The sequence below is a fragment of the Salmo trutta genome, chromosome 35 (genome assembly GCF_901001165.1).
Source record: "Salmo trutta chromosome 35, fSalTru1.1, whole genome shotgun sequence".
In the NCBI taxonomy this organism is placed as follows: Eukaryota; Metazoa; Chordata; class Actinopteri; order Salmoniformes; family Salmonidae; genus Salmo; species Salmo trutta.
This window is the reverse complement of record NC_042991.1, coordinates 1,529,331-1,546,787: the sequence shown is the minus strand read 5'-3', so window position 1 is coordinate 1,546,787 and position 17,457 is coordinate 1,529,331. Positions and strand designations below refer to the sequence as shown.

The 17,457-nt window shown below is 42.7% G+C and overlaps 1 protein-coding gene across 1 annotated transcript in view; it reads left to right on the top strand.

Moving 5' to 3' along the window:
- Window positions 1-960: 960 nt before the first annotated feature.
- The window catches only part of usta (uronyl 2-sulfotransferase a), a 174,244-nt gene continuing 157,747 nt past the window's right edge, over window positions 961-17,457 (top strand). The window contains exon 1 of the mRNA XM_029732957.1: window positions 961-1,510. Coding sequence (XP_029588817.1) covers window positions 1,285-1,510 — 226 coding nt within the window. The 5' untranslated portion in view covers window positions 961-1,284. The remainder of the gene's footprint in view (window positions 1,511-17,457) is intronic.

The window sequence follows — 17,457 nt, the reverse complement described above, 5'->3', positions numbered from 1 at the left end:
ACCAAACAAAGTCTCAACACATGGAACTGACCTTCATGACCCATAATCACTGTGATGAAGTTGAAAAGCACTCAAACATCTAAGCTGAAAGCACTCGAATTTGTAAGATAGTTTGCCAGGGGCGGTGTGCGGCAGTTGCCAAGGACCTTAAGTAAAAAATCCTTTGCACTCCTTTGAAAAAAACTCTTATGTCCTATTTTTTCCCTTCTTGACTGGTGGCACAACCATTGCTAACTTGCTGACCCTATGATGAAGACAAGGACAGGTATTGCCTTCCCTGTGGCTCAGTTGGTAGAGCATGGTGTTTGCAACGCCAGGGTTGTGCGTTTGATTCCCACGGGGGGCCAGTAGAAAAAAGAAAAAAACATGTATGAAATATATGCATTCACTACTGTAAGTCGCTCTGGATAAGAGCGTCTGCTAAATGACTAAAATGTAAAATGTAAATGTATTGTGCAATTCATTCTATAGCTAGCCAGTATTCTTGCCCTCAAAAACATTCACTTTAAGTTTTTCACACAACCAGAACGTCCCAGAATTAGCTAGTTAAATAAATCCTGACACAGCTAAAAATGATAAAACTGTAAATGTAACGCTGTCTAGCTACTAGCCAGGAGAACGCTTATAGTTGCTCACATTCGTTCTAACACATCAAAGTATATTCACATGAATATACTTTTTACTTAAACATACTTTGTTGTTGCCAACAACAACTTTACCCAGAGTAATGAGTGAGTAATGATGGTGATGCTGCACACTGCTTTTTCTCTCACTCACCCACTGCTTCTAACAACCCAGAGTGAGAACAAAGCAGTCAATAGCGTTCGGGTGAAGTTATTTTTTATTAGAGGGGGGCTGATTCTAACATTGGGGGGGACATGTCCCCCCAGCTCCTTCACCCTTGCTGTAAAATGAAAGCGGATCATAACCGAATGAGATGTTGCTGTACACACAGTGACGCTGTTTTGCACCTAAACTTACTGCAAATAAGCCTATGTGCTGAACTTTTTTCCACGTTCAGTAATCTGACACCACTGCTGGCCCTAAAAATCTCAGCCGAAGGATGGACTCGCAACTTCATTTGCAGTAATAGTCCGGCGAGAACAGAAGAGAGGGACCGAACGGGAGGCGAAAACCGTGTGCGAAAAAACAACTCGTGGTGGCGCCGGGTGCCTGAGTTTCTGAATAGGTGTCCGTTTCAAATGATATCAAAGCAAGAAGTTTCACTTTGTACAGGTGGATGGGTGACTACCGGTCTCGGCGGCGCTTTGTGAGGAGGAGATTATGAAGAATTTCAGCAACAGTCCCCTTCACAACAACCAGACTCCAAACCACGTTAGAGATCGGAAAAACAAAAAGTTCGGCTTTCTCTCAGCGGTTCCGTTGCGTTTTTCCCTGAGAGGTTATGGTTTCTGTATGGCTACTCTTTTTCTCTTCTGTTTTGGGTCTCTGTTTTACCAGTTGAATGGAGGACCCCCAAAAATTCTGCTGGACATCCGACAGTATCTCGGTAAGAATTTACGCAGTTTTCATTTTGTTTCGAATCACTCTTCTGGTGGTGCTGAGGCTATTGAGTAGCCTAGTGTTTTGCAACATTACCAACGTGTACAAGTATACCATTAAAGTTGTTTCGGCTCTTTAGCAGGCTATACACCACTCTTTGAGGACGTGTTACAGCAAGTTTACTGTTGCATACTGTTACCACTCCTCACCTCTGGCTATGCATCATCTTTTTAATTGTTTTAAATATATTAGCCCGATTCGAGGGCAATGGGTCCACTTAGATTAATGACCCAGAGACAGAGGAAATGTAAATGTGTTTGTTGTCGTTCATTTCCAATTTTAAATCCATGAGATAGTGTTTCTTAATATAAAGCCGATTGCATTATGCCTGAGCGACAATGCCACATTGATTCCAATTGGTGAATGAAGATACACCTCATTTGTGTGCGCACACAGTATTGTAATTTGTAGCTAATGGCAGTGATTCTTTGTTTGAGCAGTTGAGGGGCATGATATGGTAACCTAACCCCGACAACTGTAAAGATGAATACTGTGTTGGTGTTAATGTAAACGGGCTGATGCGCACTCTGGACTGTCACATAGCAGTTCTGAAGGGACGCTTTGGTGAGTGACAAAACGGAGACAGGAAGCACCAGATGAAGCGCTGTATTCACATGCAACTTCTCCAAACCCGTCAATCAGTCACTCGTGATCTGCTTCGGATTGATCATTAGTATTCAACCATCATGAATTTCTTTCCAATGAAATTCGGTGTCAAAAGACCATTGTGAAACGTTTTAAAATCCTGTATGTAGGCTACCCACAGGCAGTGTGTGTTGGGCTCAGTGTTAGATGAATGTTCAGATTCTCATGGTCAGACTTGAGGCCTATTAATTCTCTTTGCACACAATTTTTTTTCTACATTTACATTGTAGTAATTTAGCAGATGCTCTTATCCAGAACATTTAGTGAATTCATTTTATTAAGATAGCTAGGTGAGACAACCACATATCTCAGTCATAGTGAGTACATTTGTCCTCAATAATGTACTTATCAGCAAAGTAAGTGATGGGGGGGTTGCTGTGAGAATATTTAAGATACACTTGGAAGAGGTAGGGTTTCAGATGTTTTCAGAAGATGGACAGGGACACTGCGGTCCTACCTTTAGGGGGAAGCTGGTTCCACCATTGAGGTGCCAGGTCAGAGAAGGCCTTTGACTGGGATGAGCGGGAGCTGCCTTCTCGTAGGGGTGGGAGGGCAAGAGACCAGAGGTAACAGAACGGAGTACTTGGGTTGGGATGTAGGGTTTTAGCACAGCCTGAAGGTAGGGAGGGGAAGTTCCTCTTGCTGCTTTGTAGGCAAGTGCCATGGTTTTGTAGTGGATGCGAGCTTTGACTGGAAGCCAGTGGAGTGTGCGTAGAAGCAGGGTGACATGGGTGAACTTGGGAAGATGGAACACCAGGCGGGCTGCAGCGTTCTGGATAAATTGAAGGGGTTTGATGGCACAAGCGGGGAGCCCAGCCGACAACGAGTTGCAGTAGTCCAGACGGGAGATGACAAGAGCCTGGATTAGGACCTGCTCCGCTTCCTGTGTTAGGTAGAGTCGTACTCTACGGATGTTGTAGAGCATGAACCTGCAGGATCAAGTCACTGCTTTGATGTTTGCAGAGAACAACAGGGGGTTGTCCAGGGTTAAGCCAAGGTTCTTTGCACTCAGGGAGGGGGACACGTTGGAGTTGTCAACCGTGATGAGTGGGAAAGCTTCCCCAGGAGGAATAGCAGCTCTGTTTGTCGAGGTTGAGCCGACATCCAAGCTGAGAGATATGCCAGGGACGCAGAGATGCGTGCTGCCACCTGAGTTTCAGAAGGCGGAAGGAAAAAATGTGTTGTGTCATCCACATAGCAATGATAGGAGAGACCATGTGTGGATATGACAGCACCGAGTCACTTGGTGTATGAGAAGAGGAGAGGGCCGAGAACCAAGCCCTGGGGGACACCAGTAGTGAGAGTATGTGGTGCAGACACAGATCCCTTTCACGTCACCTGGTACAACCAGCCTGCCAGGTAGGATACAATCAAAGAGTGTGCAGAGCCTGAGACACCCATCCCTGAGAGGGTGGAGAGGAGGATCTGATGGTTCACGGTGTCGAAGGCAGTGGATAGATCTCGGAAATAAATAGTACCAGATAGGGGTTCTTTGGATTGTAACCATAGCAGAACCCTTTTTGGTACCATAGGCTATAGAACACTTTTTTGAAGGTTAAACAAAGAATCACGCTGATAATGTTCTAAATGGAACCTGTATGGTGCTATAAAGAACCATAATGTTTTTCTTCAATAAAGCACAAAAAAAGGGTTCTGCTATGGTTTCAACCCTTTTTGGGGCTATATAGAACACTTTTTTAGGATTCTTCATGGAACCTTTATGGAGAATGGTTCTATACAGTATTTTCTATTGTGTTCATTGACAAGTTGAATCAAGTGAGATACCTCTGGAACAGCTTGGGGTCCCAGAGGAGCGAATTGAGAACCACTGACTGATTTAGTCAACTGTTCTCAATTGTCACAAGGCCATATGCAAGACTTTCACAAGACACAGTCACCGGCCATAGTCATACAGTATATAATAGCATAACACGACACATTAGATAAACTGGAATGAAACTCTCACTCAAGGTTACACAAAAAGAGCTGTGTGCAAACCACGCCATACAATATTCTAATGAGCCACCTGTCCTAGATTTGAATTATCACCAAAAGAGCAAAGAACCGTTTTGTGAACTGCAAATAACCATTGAAGAACTCATAGGGTTCTTTGAGTCATTATGGTTCCACATAAAATACATCACCCTTCCAAATGAACCCTCATTTTTTTTGTGTGAACAACACCAGCCTCAAGTCCTGAAGTGACTTCATATCAGCAGGTCACACACAGCACATACTGTGTGTGTGTGTGTGTGTGTGTGTGTGTGTGTGTGTGTGTGTGTGTGTGTGTGTGTGTGTGTGTGTGTGTGCGCGCGCGCGCGTGTGCTGCATTCATGTGTGCGTGCGTGCGTGTGCTACGTTCATATGTGTGTGTGTATGGATTTGTTCTGTACTACACGTGTGTTCTGTTCTTTTTTGTTCTATAGGCTTGGATGAACTGATAAACATCTGGAACAGAACCAGAGTCACTCACCACACAGGCACTAATCCCTCTGGGTCAGATTGATTTTCCTTCACACGCACAAACACACTGACTTCAACACACTCAAAAACAGATGGCCACGCGAAAAAAGTTACACAAGGACAGTCTTCCCTTGCATCCCGATAATCTCCAGACACACAGACGTGTGGAAATGAAAGGGAACCTAGCTAGAAAGATGAATGAAGTCATGGTCCAGAGCATTTTCCTACTGAAGAAAGCCCAGGCGTCTGTGTAGTCCTACCTCTGGGCCTGTCAAACACTGGGCTACTATAAGGGGCTTCCAGGGGTTGGGGGAACATTATGTAATGGTTACATAACTACACCGCTGATGCATTGGGGTAATGATTAATCACTTACTGGGGAATCTATCATTTGTTCTAGGTCATTTCCATGTAAAAGGACCCATGAGCACCAACATGTGAAGTTCATAGGAGAATGTCAAATGAAAGCTAAGAGTCTATATTTTTGCGAAATTAAGGCATATATAACTATTTAAACCATTTTCCGTCCCACAAATTTGGAATAAGCAAATGCTTTGATTTCTTGTCAAACAGATGAAAAAGAGGTCTTAGAAAACATCTACCAGAAAAAGTATTCCAAGGTATTCGAAATACATCAAAACACAATCATGTTGAAGTTAAAGACCCCTGCCAACTAATATCAACACATATATTTCATTTAGGATAGTTTTTTTCTGCCTTCTGTAAGTTTAATACACATTTCCTTGTGCCTTGAAACCCACATATCTTTAAGATATTGTAAATTTTTTTCCCTATTGAGGGAGGATAATGAAAGTAAAGGTAGATCTATCAATTAGTTATAGTGTTTTTACTGATATCAATTTTGTTCATGAATTAGTAAGTGATTAAAACGCAAAATAATAATACCCAAATCTGCAAAGGAGGATATTGCATATTTCTGCCTTTGTGTACCTATTTACATTCATATCCATAATTATGTATTTCTGTGTAGTACAGACCAGGGACCCATGATGAAATTCCATTACCGCAATTCTGTCATTGGGTGTAAATCCAATTCACTTATTGTAATTCAATAACTAAAAGACATGGAATTGCCCGCTACATATATTACACTTTGGGGGGGGGGGGCATGGAGACATGGAGAAAGTGCTTCCACGAGTAGATAGTTCACGGAGCACTTTTGGCTGTTGCTGTAAGAGCTTCTTCTAGTGTTCTTTAAGGTCACTCAACACAAGGGATGGCAGAATCTCAAAGTCTCAGTTTGCTTTTTTGTCTTGCTCTCTGTCCTTTTTTTGTCTCCTTTCTTCTCCCTCCTCTTTCCTCTTCTCTCCTATAACTTCTCTCTCTCCTGCTCCCTCTCTCCCCCCCTGTGGGTTTGTGACAGATGTGTTTAACTGAGCCAGGGGAGGGGGGGCAGTGCTCCAAATGCACAGAGGCAAAATAACAAACCTCCCAGGCTGGAATAAAGCTGGAATAAATGGTCAAAATTGGAATTCTGTGGGAATAATGCATTATTGTGTGGTTGTCCCTCAGTGTCACGGAGTGATTTGTATCCCAGTGCAGACCAGCAGGCTTTAATGGGAGTCGGGCGATCCGGCTGATTTATTTACCTTCAGCCGCTCGTGTTACTTTTGGCCGCGCTGTGCCAAGGAGTGTGTGAGAATTCCTGGCGGGGTCCTGAGTGTGTGTGTGTGTGTGTGTGTTTGGTATGTTTGTGTGTGTTTCTCTTTGATTCATACCGAGGTAGGATTGTGTGTGTGTTTGAGAGTGAGAGAGTGTGTGTGTATGTATGTGTGTGTGGGGGTGCGTGTCTCGCTCACTCACTTAGAGGTACTGTAGGAGGAACAGGCCCTGTTTTGTTTGGGCCAGTGGGGAGGTTGGTGTTTGAGGTTGTCACTCAATTTATCGCCGTGGTAACCGACCCCCGCTCCTCTCCGTTCCCTCTCATTAACACACACACAGACTGATCGGGCCCCAAAATCTCCCTCTAATTCAATTATTTCTGTGGAACGTGCCAAGCAGCCTCCACAGATCCGCTATTCAAAGGTGTGTGCGTGCATGTGTATACATGTCGGGGGTCATTTGGAGCAGAAAAGGAGGTGCTATTTAGATTGAGATGTCATTTTAATGGAAGATAGTTTGGGCAATTTGCTGAAGTACTGTACAGTTCACACAGCGGAAGAGAAATGTCAAGCAATGTGGGTTCTGAAAGTGAAGCCTCAGAGGAATCAGAAGCCTAGTGTCTGGGCCAGTGTTTGAAAGTAAGAGCAAGTGTTTAAACATTAGGCTACTCTCCATCCATCCACCACTCATATATCACACAAGTGCATATTAACTGACTCTTAATCATAGTGTATCATACTGTCAAATCATAGTCAAATCAAATCACATGTTATTTGTCACCTGCGCCAAATACAACAGGTGTGGACCTTACAGTGAAATGCTTACTTACAAGCCCTTAACCAACAATGCAGTTTTAAGAAAAATACCTACAAAAAAAAATATTGAAATAAAAGTAACAAATAATTAAAGGGCAGCAGTAAAATAACAATAGTGAGGCTATATAGTCTCACTATAGGTCAGACGGTGTGCATGTGTTGGTGTGTGTGAGAATGGTGCGTGTGTGCATGTGTGAGTGTCTGAGTGTTTTTCTGTATGAATGCGTATGTTCGTGTGTGTGTTTGTGCGCTTGCCTAGGGCGTGTGCGTGCATGCATGTTTGAATGTATTTCTCAGAGTGGCGTCTCGTTGATATGTTAGGTAGGAATTGTACACCAATATTGCATTTTAAAAGCCTGTTATATTAAATGATGTGTCCTTTAATATAGGACACATGGAGAATTGAATAAATTAAATTAATGAATAAAGATTTGATAAAGTGCCAAAATTCAGCATTTTGACATGTCCCTCTGTGCACCCTCTATCAAATCAAATTTATTTATAAAGCCCTTCTTACATCAGCTGAACAGAAACCCAGCCTAAAACCCCAAACAGCAAGCAATGCAGGTGTAGAAGCACGGTGGCTAGGAAAAACTCCCTAGGAAGAAACCTAGAGAGGAACCAGGATATGAGAGGTGGCCAGTCCTCTTCTGCCTGTGCCGGATGGAGATTATAACAGAAAATGGCCAAGATGTTCAAATGTTCATAGATGACCAGCAGGGTCAAATAATAATAATCACAGTGGTTGTCGAGGGTGCAACAGGTCAGCACCTCAGGAGTAAATGTCAGTTGGCTTTTCATAGCCGATCATTCAGAGTATCTCTACTGTCTCTAGAGAGTTGAAACCAGCAGGTCTGGGACAGGTAGCACGTCCGGTGAACAGGTCAGGGTTCCATAGCTGCAGGCAGAACAGTTGAAACTGGAGCAGCAGCATGGCCAGGTGGACTGGGGACAGCAAGAAGTCATCAGGCCAGGTAGTCCTGAGGCATGGTCCTAGGGCTCAGGTCCTCTGAGAGAAAGAAAGAAAGAATAGAGAGAGCATACTTAAATTCACACAGGACACCGGACAAGAGTGGAGAAATACTCCAGATATAACAGACTGACCCTAGCCCCGCGACACATAAACTACTGCAGCATAAATACTGGAGGCTGAGACAGGAGGGGTCGGGTGACACTGTGTCCCCGTCCGACAATACCCCCGGACAGGGCCAAACAGGCAGGATATAACCCCACCCACTTTGCCAAAGCACAGCCCCCACACCACTAGAGGGATATCTTCAACCACCAACTTACCATCCTGAGACAAGGTAAGTATTATAAGTAAGTATATCCCACAAAGATCTACGCCACGGCACAACCCAAGGGGGGGCGCCAACCCAGACAGGAAGATCACGTCAGTTACTCAACCCACTCAAGTGACGCACCCCTCCTAGGGACGGCATGGAAGAGCACAAGTAAGCCAGTGACTCAAACCCTGTAATAGGGTTAGAGGCAGAGAATCCCAGTGGAGAGAGGGGAACTGGCCAGGCAGAGACAGCAAGGACGGTTTGTTGCTCCAGTGCCTTTCCGGCCAGACTACACTCAATCATAGGACCTACTGAAGAGATGAGTCTTCAATAAAGACTTAAAGGTTGAGACCGAATCTGCGTCTCTCACATGGGTATGCAGACCATTCCATAAAAATGGAGATCTATAGGAGAAAGCCTTGCCTCCGGCTGTTTGCTTAGAAATTCTAGGGACAGTTAGGAGGCCTGCGTCTTGTGACCGTAGCGTACGTGTAGGTATGTACGGCAGGACCAAATTGGAAAGATAGGTAGGAGCAAGCCCATGTAATGCTTTGTAGGTTAGCAGTTAAACATTGAAATCAGCCCTTGCCTTAACAGGAAGCCAGTGTAGAGAGGCTAGCACTGGAGTAATATGATCACATTTTTTGGTTCTAGTCAAGATTCTAGCAGCTGTGTTTAGCACTAACTGAAGTTTATTTAGTGCTTTATCCGGGTAGCCGGAAAGTAGAGTATTACAGTAGTCTAACCTAGAAGTGACTAAAGCATGGATTAATTTTTCTGCATCATTTCTGGACAGAAAGTTTCAGATTTTTGCAATGTTACGTAGATGGAAAAAAAAGCTTGATATATTCGTCAAAAGAGAGATCAGGGTCCAGAGTAACACCGACGTCCTTCACAGTTTTATTTGAGACGACTGTACAACCATAAAGATTAATTGTCAGATTCAACAGAAGATCTCTTTGTTTCTTCGGACCTAGAACAAGCATCTCTGTTTTGTCCGAGTTTAAAAGTAGAAAATTTGCAGCCATCCACTTCCTTATGTCTGAAACACAGCCTTCCAGCGAGTGCAATTTTGGTGCTTCACAATGTTTCATCGAAATGTACAGCTGTGTGTCATCCGCATAGCAGTGAAAGTTAACATTATGTTTCCGCATGGCATCACCAAGAGGTAAAATATATAGTGAAAACAATAGTGGTCCTAAAACGGAACCTTGAGGAACACCCAAATTTACAGGTGATTTGTCAGAGGACAAACCATCCACAGAGACAAACTGATAGCTTTCCGACAGATAAGATCTAAACCAGGCCAGAACTTGTCCGTGTAGACCAATTTGGGTCTCCAATCTCTCCAAAAGAATGTGGTGATCGATGGTATCAAAAGGAGCACGAGGATAGATGCAGAGCCTCGGTCTGACGCCATTAAAAGGTAATTTACCACCTTCACAAGTGCAGTCTCAGTGCTATGATGGGGTCTAAAACCAGACTGAAGCATTTCATATACATTGTTTGTCTTCAGGAAGGCAGTGAGTTGCTGCGCAACAGCTTTTTCTAAAATTTTTGAGAGGAATGGGAGATTCGATATAGGCCGATAGTCAAGGTTTGGCTTTTTCAAGAGAGGCTTTATTACTGCCACTTTTAGTGAGTTTGGTACTCATGAGATGGATAGAGAGCCATTTATTATGTTCAACATAGGAGGGCCAAGCACAGGAAGCAGCTCTTTCAGTAGTTTAGTTGGAATAGGGTCCAGTATGCAGCTTGAAGGTTTAGAGGCCATGATTATTTTCATCATTGTGTCAAGAGATATGGTAGTAAACACTTGAGTGTCTCTCTTGATCATAGGTCCTGGCAGAGTAGTGCAGACTCAGGACAACTGAGCTTTGGAGGAATACGCAGATTTAAAGAGGAGTCCGTAATTTGCTTTCTAATGATCATGATCTTTTCCCCAAAGAAGTTCATGAATTTATCACTGCTGAAGTGAAAGCCATCCTCTCTTGGGGAATGCTGCTTTTTAGTTAGCTTTGCGACAGTATCAAAAATACATTTTGGATTGTTCTTATTTTCCTCAATTAAGTTGGAAAAATAGGATGATCGAGTAGAAGTGAGGGCTCTTCGTGTCACGGTAGTCGTAGGGTTGAGACCAAAACGCAGCGGGTATATGTACACTCATCTTCTTTTATTAAGATAAAGAAGGGAAACCAAAAACAAACACGTATACAAAAACACAATGACGATAGCCAACACAGAAATACAAAACTAGAACAGCCGCTTAGAAATACAAACACAAGAACATACCCAACACCCCGGAACACATAAATCAAATACCCCTCTACAATACACACACACACCGAACCACCTAAATCAACTACCACCTAAATCAACTACTACATCGACACTTACACCAATAAACCCCAGAAACACTCTACACAAAATATCCCTCTATCTAAACATTTACACAAAACCATGAAAACAAATACCCTCTGCCACGTCCTGACCAAACTACAATAACAAATAGACCCCTTTACTGGTCAAGACGTGACACTTCGATACTGCATGGTACTGTCTTTCCAAGCTAGTCGACTTCCAGTTTGGTGTGGCGCCATTTCCGTTCCAATTATCTGGAAGCTTGCTTCAGAGCTCGGGTATTTTCTGTATTCCAGGGAGCTAGTTTCTTATGACAAATGTTTTTTGTTTTTAAGGGTGCGACTGCATCTAGGGTATTGCGCAGTTATAGTCAATGAACTAATCACTGATCATAATCTTGATGTGATTGGCCTGACTGAAACATGGCTTAAGCCTGATGAATTTACTGTGTTAAATGAGGCCTCACCTCCTGGTTACACTAGTGACCATATCCCCTGCGCATCCCGCAAAGGCGGAGTTGTTGCTAACATTTATGATAGAAAATTCCAATTTACAAAACAAAACCGACGTTTTCGTCTTTTGAGCTTCTAGTCATGAAATCTATGCAGCCTACTCAATCACTTTTTATAGCTACTGCTTACAGGCCTCCTGGGCCATCTACAGCGTGCCTCACTGAGTTCCCTGAATTCCTATAGTCATGGCAGATAATATTCTAATGTTTGGTGACTTTAATATTCACATGGAAAAGTCCACAGACCCATTCCAAAAGGCTTTCAGAGCCATCATCGACTCAGTGGGTTTTGTCCAACATGTCTCCGGACCTACTCACTGCCACAGTCATACTCTGGACCTAGTTTTTGTCCCGTGGAATAAATGTTGTGGATCTTAATGTTTTTCCTCATAATCCTGGATTGTCGGACCACCATTTTATTACATTAATAGACAAGAACAGCTCAAGGACAGAACTACATCAGTTTAAAAAATGCGCATGTGGCCTACATATCAATACATACACACAAACTATCTAGGTCAAATAGGAGAGAGGCATTGTTTAAAAAAAAAAAGTTTTATAAAAACTTTATTTAACCAGGAAAAGCCCATTGAGACCCAGAGTCTCTTTTCAAGGGAGACCTGGCCAAGAAGGCAGCAAAAATCAATACATTACATAATTAAAACATGCAACAATACAATACAACACAACATGATCCAGCCTAAAAAAAAGCATTTACACTGCTATGTAACAGAGTCTCACATCAAATTTGAACATATCTAGATGAAGCATGGATTGTAGACTATTCCATGCCTCTGGTGCACAAGAAGAGAAGGCAGTCTTGCCTAATACTGTGAATGTCCTGGGGACAACCACCTAGCAGACCGGGTTTGGTAACTGCTGGTGGTGAAGGAGAACAGACTACAGAGGTAACAAGGGAGTTTACCCAAAAGGGCTATGTAGATGAACACATACAAATGTATCTTTCTGCGCATATTAAGTGAGGTCCAATCTACCATTTGTTACAAGGTGCAATGGTGGGTGAGTCCAGTCTCTATAAGACAGAGGAGGATGCATGCATATACAACAAGTCACCATAATCAATTACAGAGAGGAAAGTGGCCTGAACAAGCTTCTTTCTAGCCATAAGCGGGAAGCAAGCCTTATTACGGGAAAAAAAAAAAAAAAAATTCAATTTAAGCTTTGTCACAAGATTATCCACATGAACTTTAAAGGACAACTTGTCATCCAACCAAATACCTAGGTATTTGTAGGATGACACTTTTTCAATGGATAAGCCACCAGATGTGACAATGCTAACCTTCTCTGGCAGAGTTCAAGCTCTGGTAAAGGTCATGAATTTTGTTTTTTGTACATTCAAGACCAGTTTGAGACCATAAAGGGAGGCCTGCAGTGACTGAAAAGCAGTCTGGAGTTCTCCAACAGCCTGAACCAGAGAAGAAGCACATGAATATATGACTGTATCATCTGCATATAGATGTAACTTTTCTGGTTGCATCCCATTTCCCAAATTTAATAACAATTGAGCACAGCACTGGAGCTAAAATGGAACCCTGGGGCACACCTATATTAATCTCAAGAAAGCTAGCCTTTGATAAATCCATAAACAGAGCAGCACAATGTTGCTTTTTATCAAGTGCATTAATGTCATTTGCCACTGCCATAGCTGCAGTTGTGGTGCTGTGCCCCGATCTAAAGCCAGTCTGAACCCCGCCCAGTATGTTCTTTTCAATTAAGATGTTTTTCAACTGTGAGTTAACTAGGGATTCATAGACTTTGGTCAGGATAGGGAGTTTGGAGATAGGATGATAGTTATTAGCGTCTGAGGGATCTCCACCCTTTAGCAGTGGGAGGACATAAGCTGATTTCTAAATGCTGCATATGGAATTGGTCAAGAGGCTCAAGTTGAAAATGTGAGCTACAGGTTCAGTAATAATACCAGCTGCTATCTTTAAGAGGTAGTGGTCCAGGTTGTCTGGATCTGAAGGAGGCCCAGTCAACAGGAGCATTTGTATGTCTAGCTAGAGCCCAATAGACATTTCTCTTTCTAATGAATTCTGCCACGTTAACTGAAAACCATGGATTGTCCCTTCCACTGATTCTAAATTTCTTCACAGGGGCATGCTTATCACAAATGGACACAAATGTAATATAAAAATAGTCCCAGGCAGTGTCAACATCGGGAATCAGACTTACTCTGTCAATATTATGGTACAGATCATGTAAGAACGCTTGCTCATCAAACTGTTTTAAAATGTCTTTGGTCATTTTTGTATTTCTAACACAAGCAATTGCACAGTGATGACTGACGTCATTACAGAATATCCTAGTCGATGTGTATTTGTGAGGGGTATTCGTTAGAATAATGTCCAATGGAGTTGATTTGTTTGGTGCTCTGCAATTCGGTCTTGTCGGCACATGAATGAATTAATTAATTAACTAGTTGTGCCGTGAGGTGTTGCTTTATCTGTTTTTTTTAAACCAGGTTTGCTGTTATTTTGGGCAATATGAGATGGAAGGAAGTTCCATGCAATAATGGCTCTATATAATACTGCACGCTTTCTTGAATTTGTTCTGGATTTGTGGACTGTGGGGTAAGTGTGTGTCAGAGGTGTGTAAGTTGGCTATGAAAACAATTTGGAATTTAACAATGTTTCTTATAAAAAGAAGTGATGCAGTCAGCTCATAGTTGAGTAGAGACTAAGAGAGACTGGCAGGGCTGATAGTATTTATATCAGCCCTCTGATTACAATGAAGAGCAAGATGTGCTACTCTATTCTGGGCCAGCTGCAGCTTAGCTTGGTCTTTCCTTGCAGTACTCAACCACACGACTGAACAATAATCAAGATCAAATTTAAACTAGAGCCTGCAGGACTTGCTTTTTGGAGTATGGTGTCAAAACAGCAGAGCATCTCTTTACTACGGACAGACCTCTTCCCATCTTTACAACCATTGAATCTATATGTTTTGACCGTGACGGTTTACAATTTTAGGTAACACCAAGAAATGTACTCTCCTCAACTTGTTCAATAGCCACACTGTTTATTACCAGATTTAGCTGATTTTGTTGAATTTAGGGAAGGTTTTGTACCAAATACAATGCTCTTAGTTTATCACTGGCCAACCATTCCAAAACAGACTGCAGCTCTTTGTTAAGGGTTTCAGTGACTTCCTCATCTGTGGTTGCTGATGCATATATGTTTGAATCATCAGCATACATGAACACATATGCTTTTTTTAATACCAGTGGTAGGTCATTGGTAAAAATAGAAAAGAGTAGAAGGCCTAGAGAGCTTCCCTGCAGTACAGCAGACTTTACATGTTTGACATTAGAGAATCTTCCATGAAAGAAAACCTTTTGAGTTCTATTAGATAGATCATTCTGAATCAATACTATGGCTGAGGTTGGAAAAGCCATATCAAATAGGTTTTCTCAACAACAGGTTATGGTCAATAATGTCAAAGGCTACACTGAAATCTAACAGTACAGCTCCCACAATCTTCTTACTATCAATTTCTTTCAACCAATCATCAGTCATTTGTGTCAGTGCAGTACATGTTGAGTGCCCCCAGCTTGCTAGCTACTTCGAGTCACAAATGAGAGAACATTCTGAACATTTTACTCACCCCAGCAGGTAATCAAGTGGGTTAGTCACTTTAACTGTGTTACTGGCAACAATTTTATTCCATTTTTAGTCTATGTTTACTTACACCTGTCATAACAACCGAGTTTAGGGCATTTGTAAGTTCCTCAACTATTCTGTGCTCTGGCACTCTCAAACCTGAGTGCTCTGAAATCGGAGTAGAGTTCCAAAGGAAATTTACGAACAAACAATTAAGATGGAATTGTCAACCCTGTTACTTTATTTGGCACTTTATAAACACTAACTCTATTGTTTTTTAAATTATAAACACTAACTCTATTGTTTTTTAAATTTAACCTCTTGAGATGGGAAGACATGTATTTTTATGAAGTTGAACATGTGCTATTCATGACAGAATGTTAAAATTAGGTGAAATCAAAAGCTTTTTTTGACCAAGTTACACTTCGACCTGAGTGTGTGTGTGTGTGTGTGTGTGTGTGTGTGTACCCTACCCCAGAGGCCAGCGAAGGGTGTGTATGTTATATTTTGAAATGCCTCCTCCATTAATCATAAGAGTTGGGTGAGCTTACACTGTCAGAGTCTCACAAGCTGTCTCAGTGAGCAGTGCTCTTAACCCAATACACACACACACACACACACACCCTAACACCACCTGGCCAGTATGGTCTAGACGTACTGTATAGGCGATGTTCGGGTTGTTTATAGGAACATACAGAAGGGTCTCTTTCTCCTTCTTCCTGACCCAGGCCTCTCCGAGCCGCCAGAACAAGTCAGCAATGGCGGAGGAGAAAGAGAACATTTTGGTTTGGAATCCACTCACTCTTTATCCAAATTTCCTACTTTTGCTCTTTCTCTCTTAGTCAATTTCGTGTCAAATCAGTAGTCTTTAGTTTGGCTGCCAACCATTTAGGATAAACACCCACTAAAATACCAGCAATGCCACTCAACTGTGACGGGAACACCAGTAAAAAGAGAAAGAAGGGAGAGAAAAAAAGAGTAAGAAGAAGAAAGAGAAGAGGGAGTGTGAGGATTCCCACTGTGACCGAGGACACACTAACACACGAACACGTCTAATTGAACACAGTCAATAAAAACATGACACCATAGAGTAGAACCAGTGACACATGACCGTCAGACAGGGCTGAGTATCAACATACATACACATGACCGTCACACAGGGCTGAGTATCAACATACATACACACACATGACCGTCACACAGGGCTGACTATCAACATACATACACACACATGACCGTCACACAGGGCTGAGTATCAACATACATACACACACATGACCGTCACACAGGGCTGACTATCAACATACATACACACACATGACCGTCACACAGGGCTGAGTATCAACATACATGCACACACATGACCGTCACACAGGGCTGAGTATCAACATACATACACACACATGACCGTCACACAGGGCTTAGTATCAACATACATACACGCACATGACCGTCACACAGGGCTGAGTATCAACATACATACACACACATGACCGTCACACAGGGCTGAGTATCAACATACATACACACACATGACCGTCACACAGGGCTGAGTATCAACATACATACACACACATGACCGTCACACAGGGCTGAGTATCAACATACATACACATGACCGTCACACAGGGCTGAGTATCAACATACATACACACACATGACCGTCACACAGGGCTGACTATCAACATACATACACACACATGACCGTCACACAGGGCTGAGTATCAACATACATACACACACATGACCGTCACACAGGGCTGAGTATCAACATACATACACACACATGACCGTCACACAGGGCTGAGTATCAACATACATACACATGACCGTCACACAGGGCTGAGTATCAACATACATACACACACATGACCGTCACACAGGGCTGAGTATCAACATACATACACATGACCGTCACACAGGGCTGAGTATCAACATACATACACACACATGACCGTCACACAGGGCTGAGTATCAACATACATACACACACATGACCGTCACACAGGGCTGAGTATCAACATACATACACACACATGACCGTCACACAGGGCTGAGTATCAACATACATACACACACATGACCGTCACACAGGGCTGAGTATCAACATACATACACACACATGACCGTCACACAGGGCTGAGTATCAACATACATACACACACATGACCGTCACACAGGGCTGAGTATCAACATACATACACACACATGACCGTCACACAGGGCTGAGTATCAACATACATACACATGACCGTCACACAGGGCTGAGTATCAACATACATACACACACATGACCGTCACACAGGGCTGAGTATCAACATACATACACATGACCGTCACACAGGGCTGAGTATCAACATACATACACACACATGACCGTCACACAGGGCTGAGTATCAACATACATACACACACATGACCGTCACACAGGGCTGAGTATCAACATACATACACACACATGACCGTCACACAGGGCTGAGTATCAACATACATACACACACATGACCGTCACACAGGGCTGAGTATCAACATACATACACACACATGACCGTCACACAGGGCTGAGT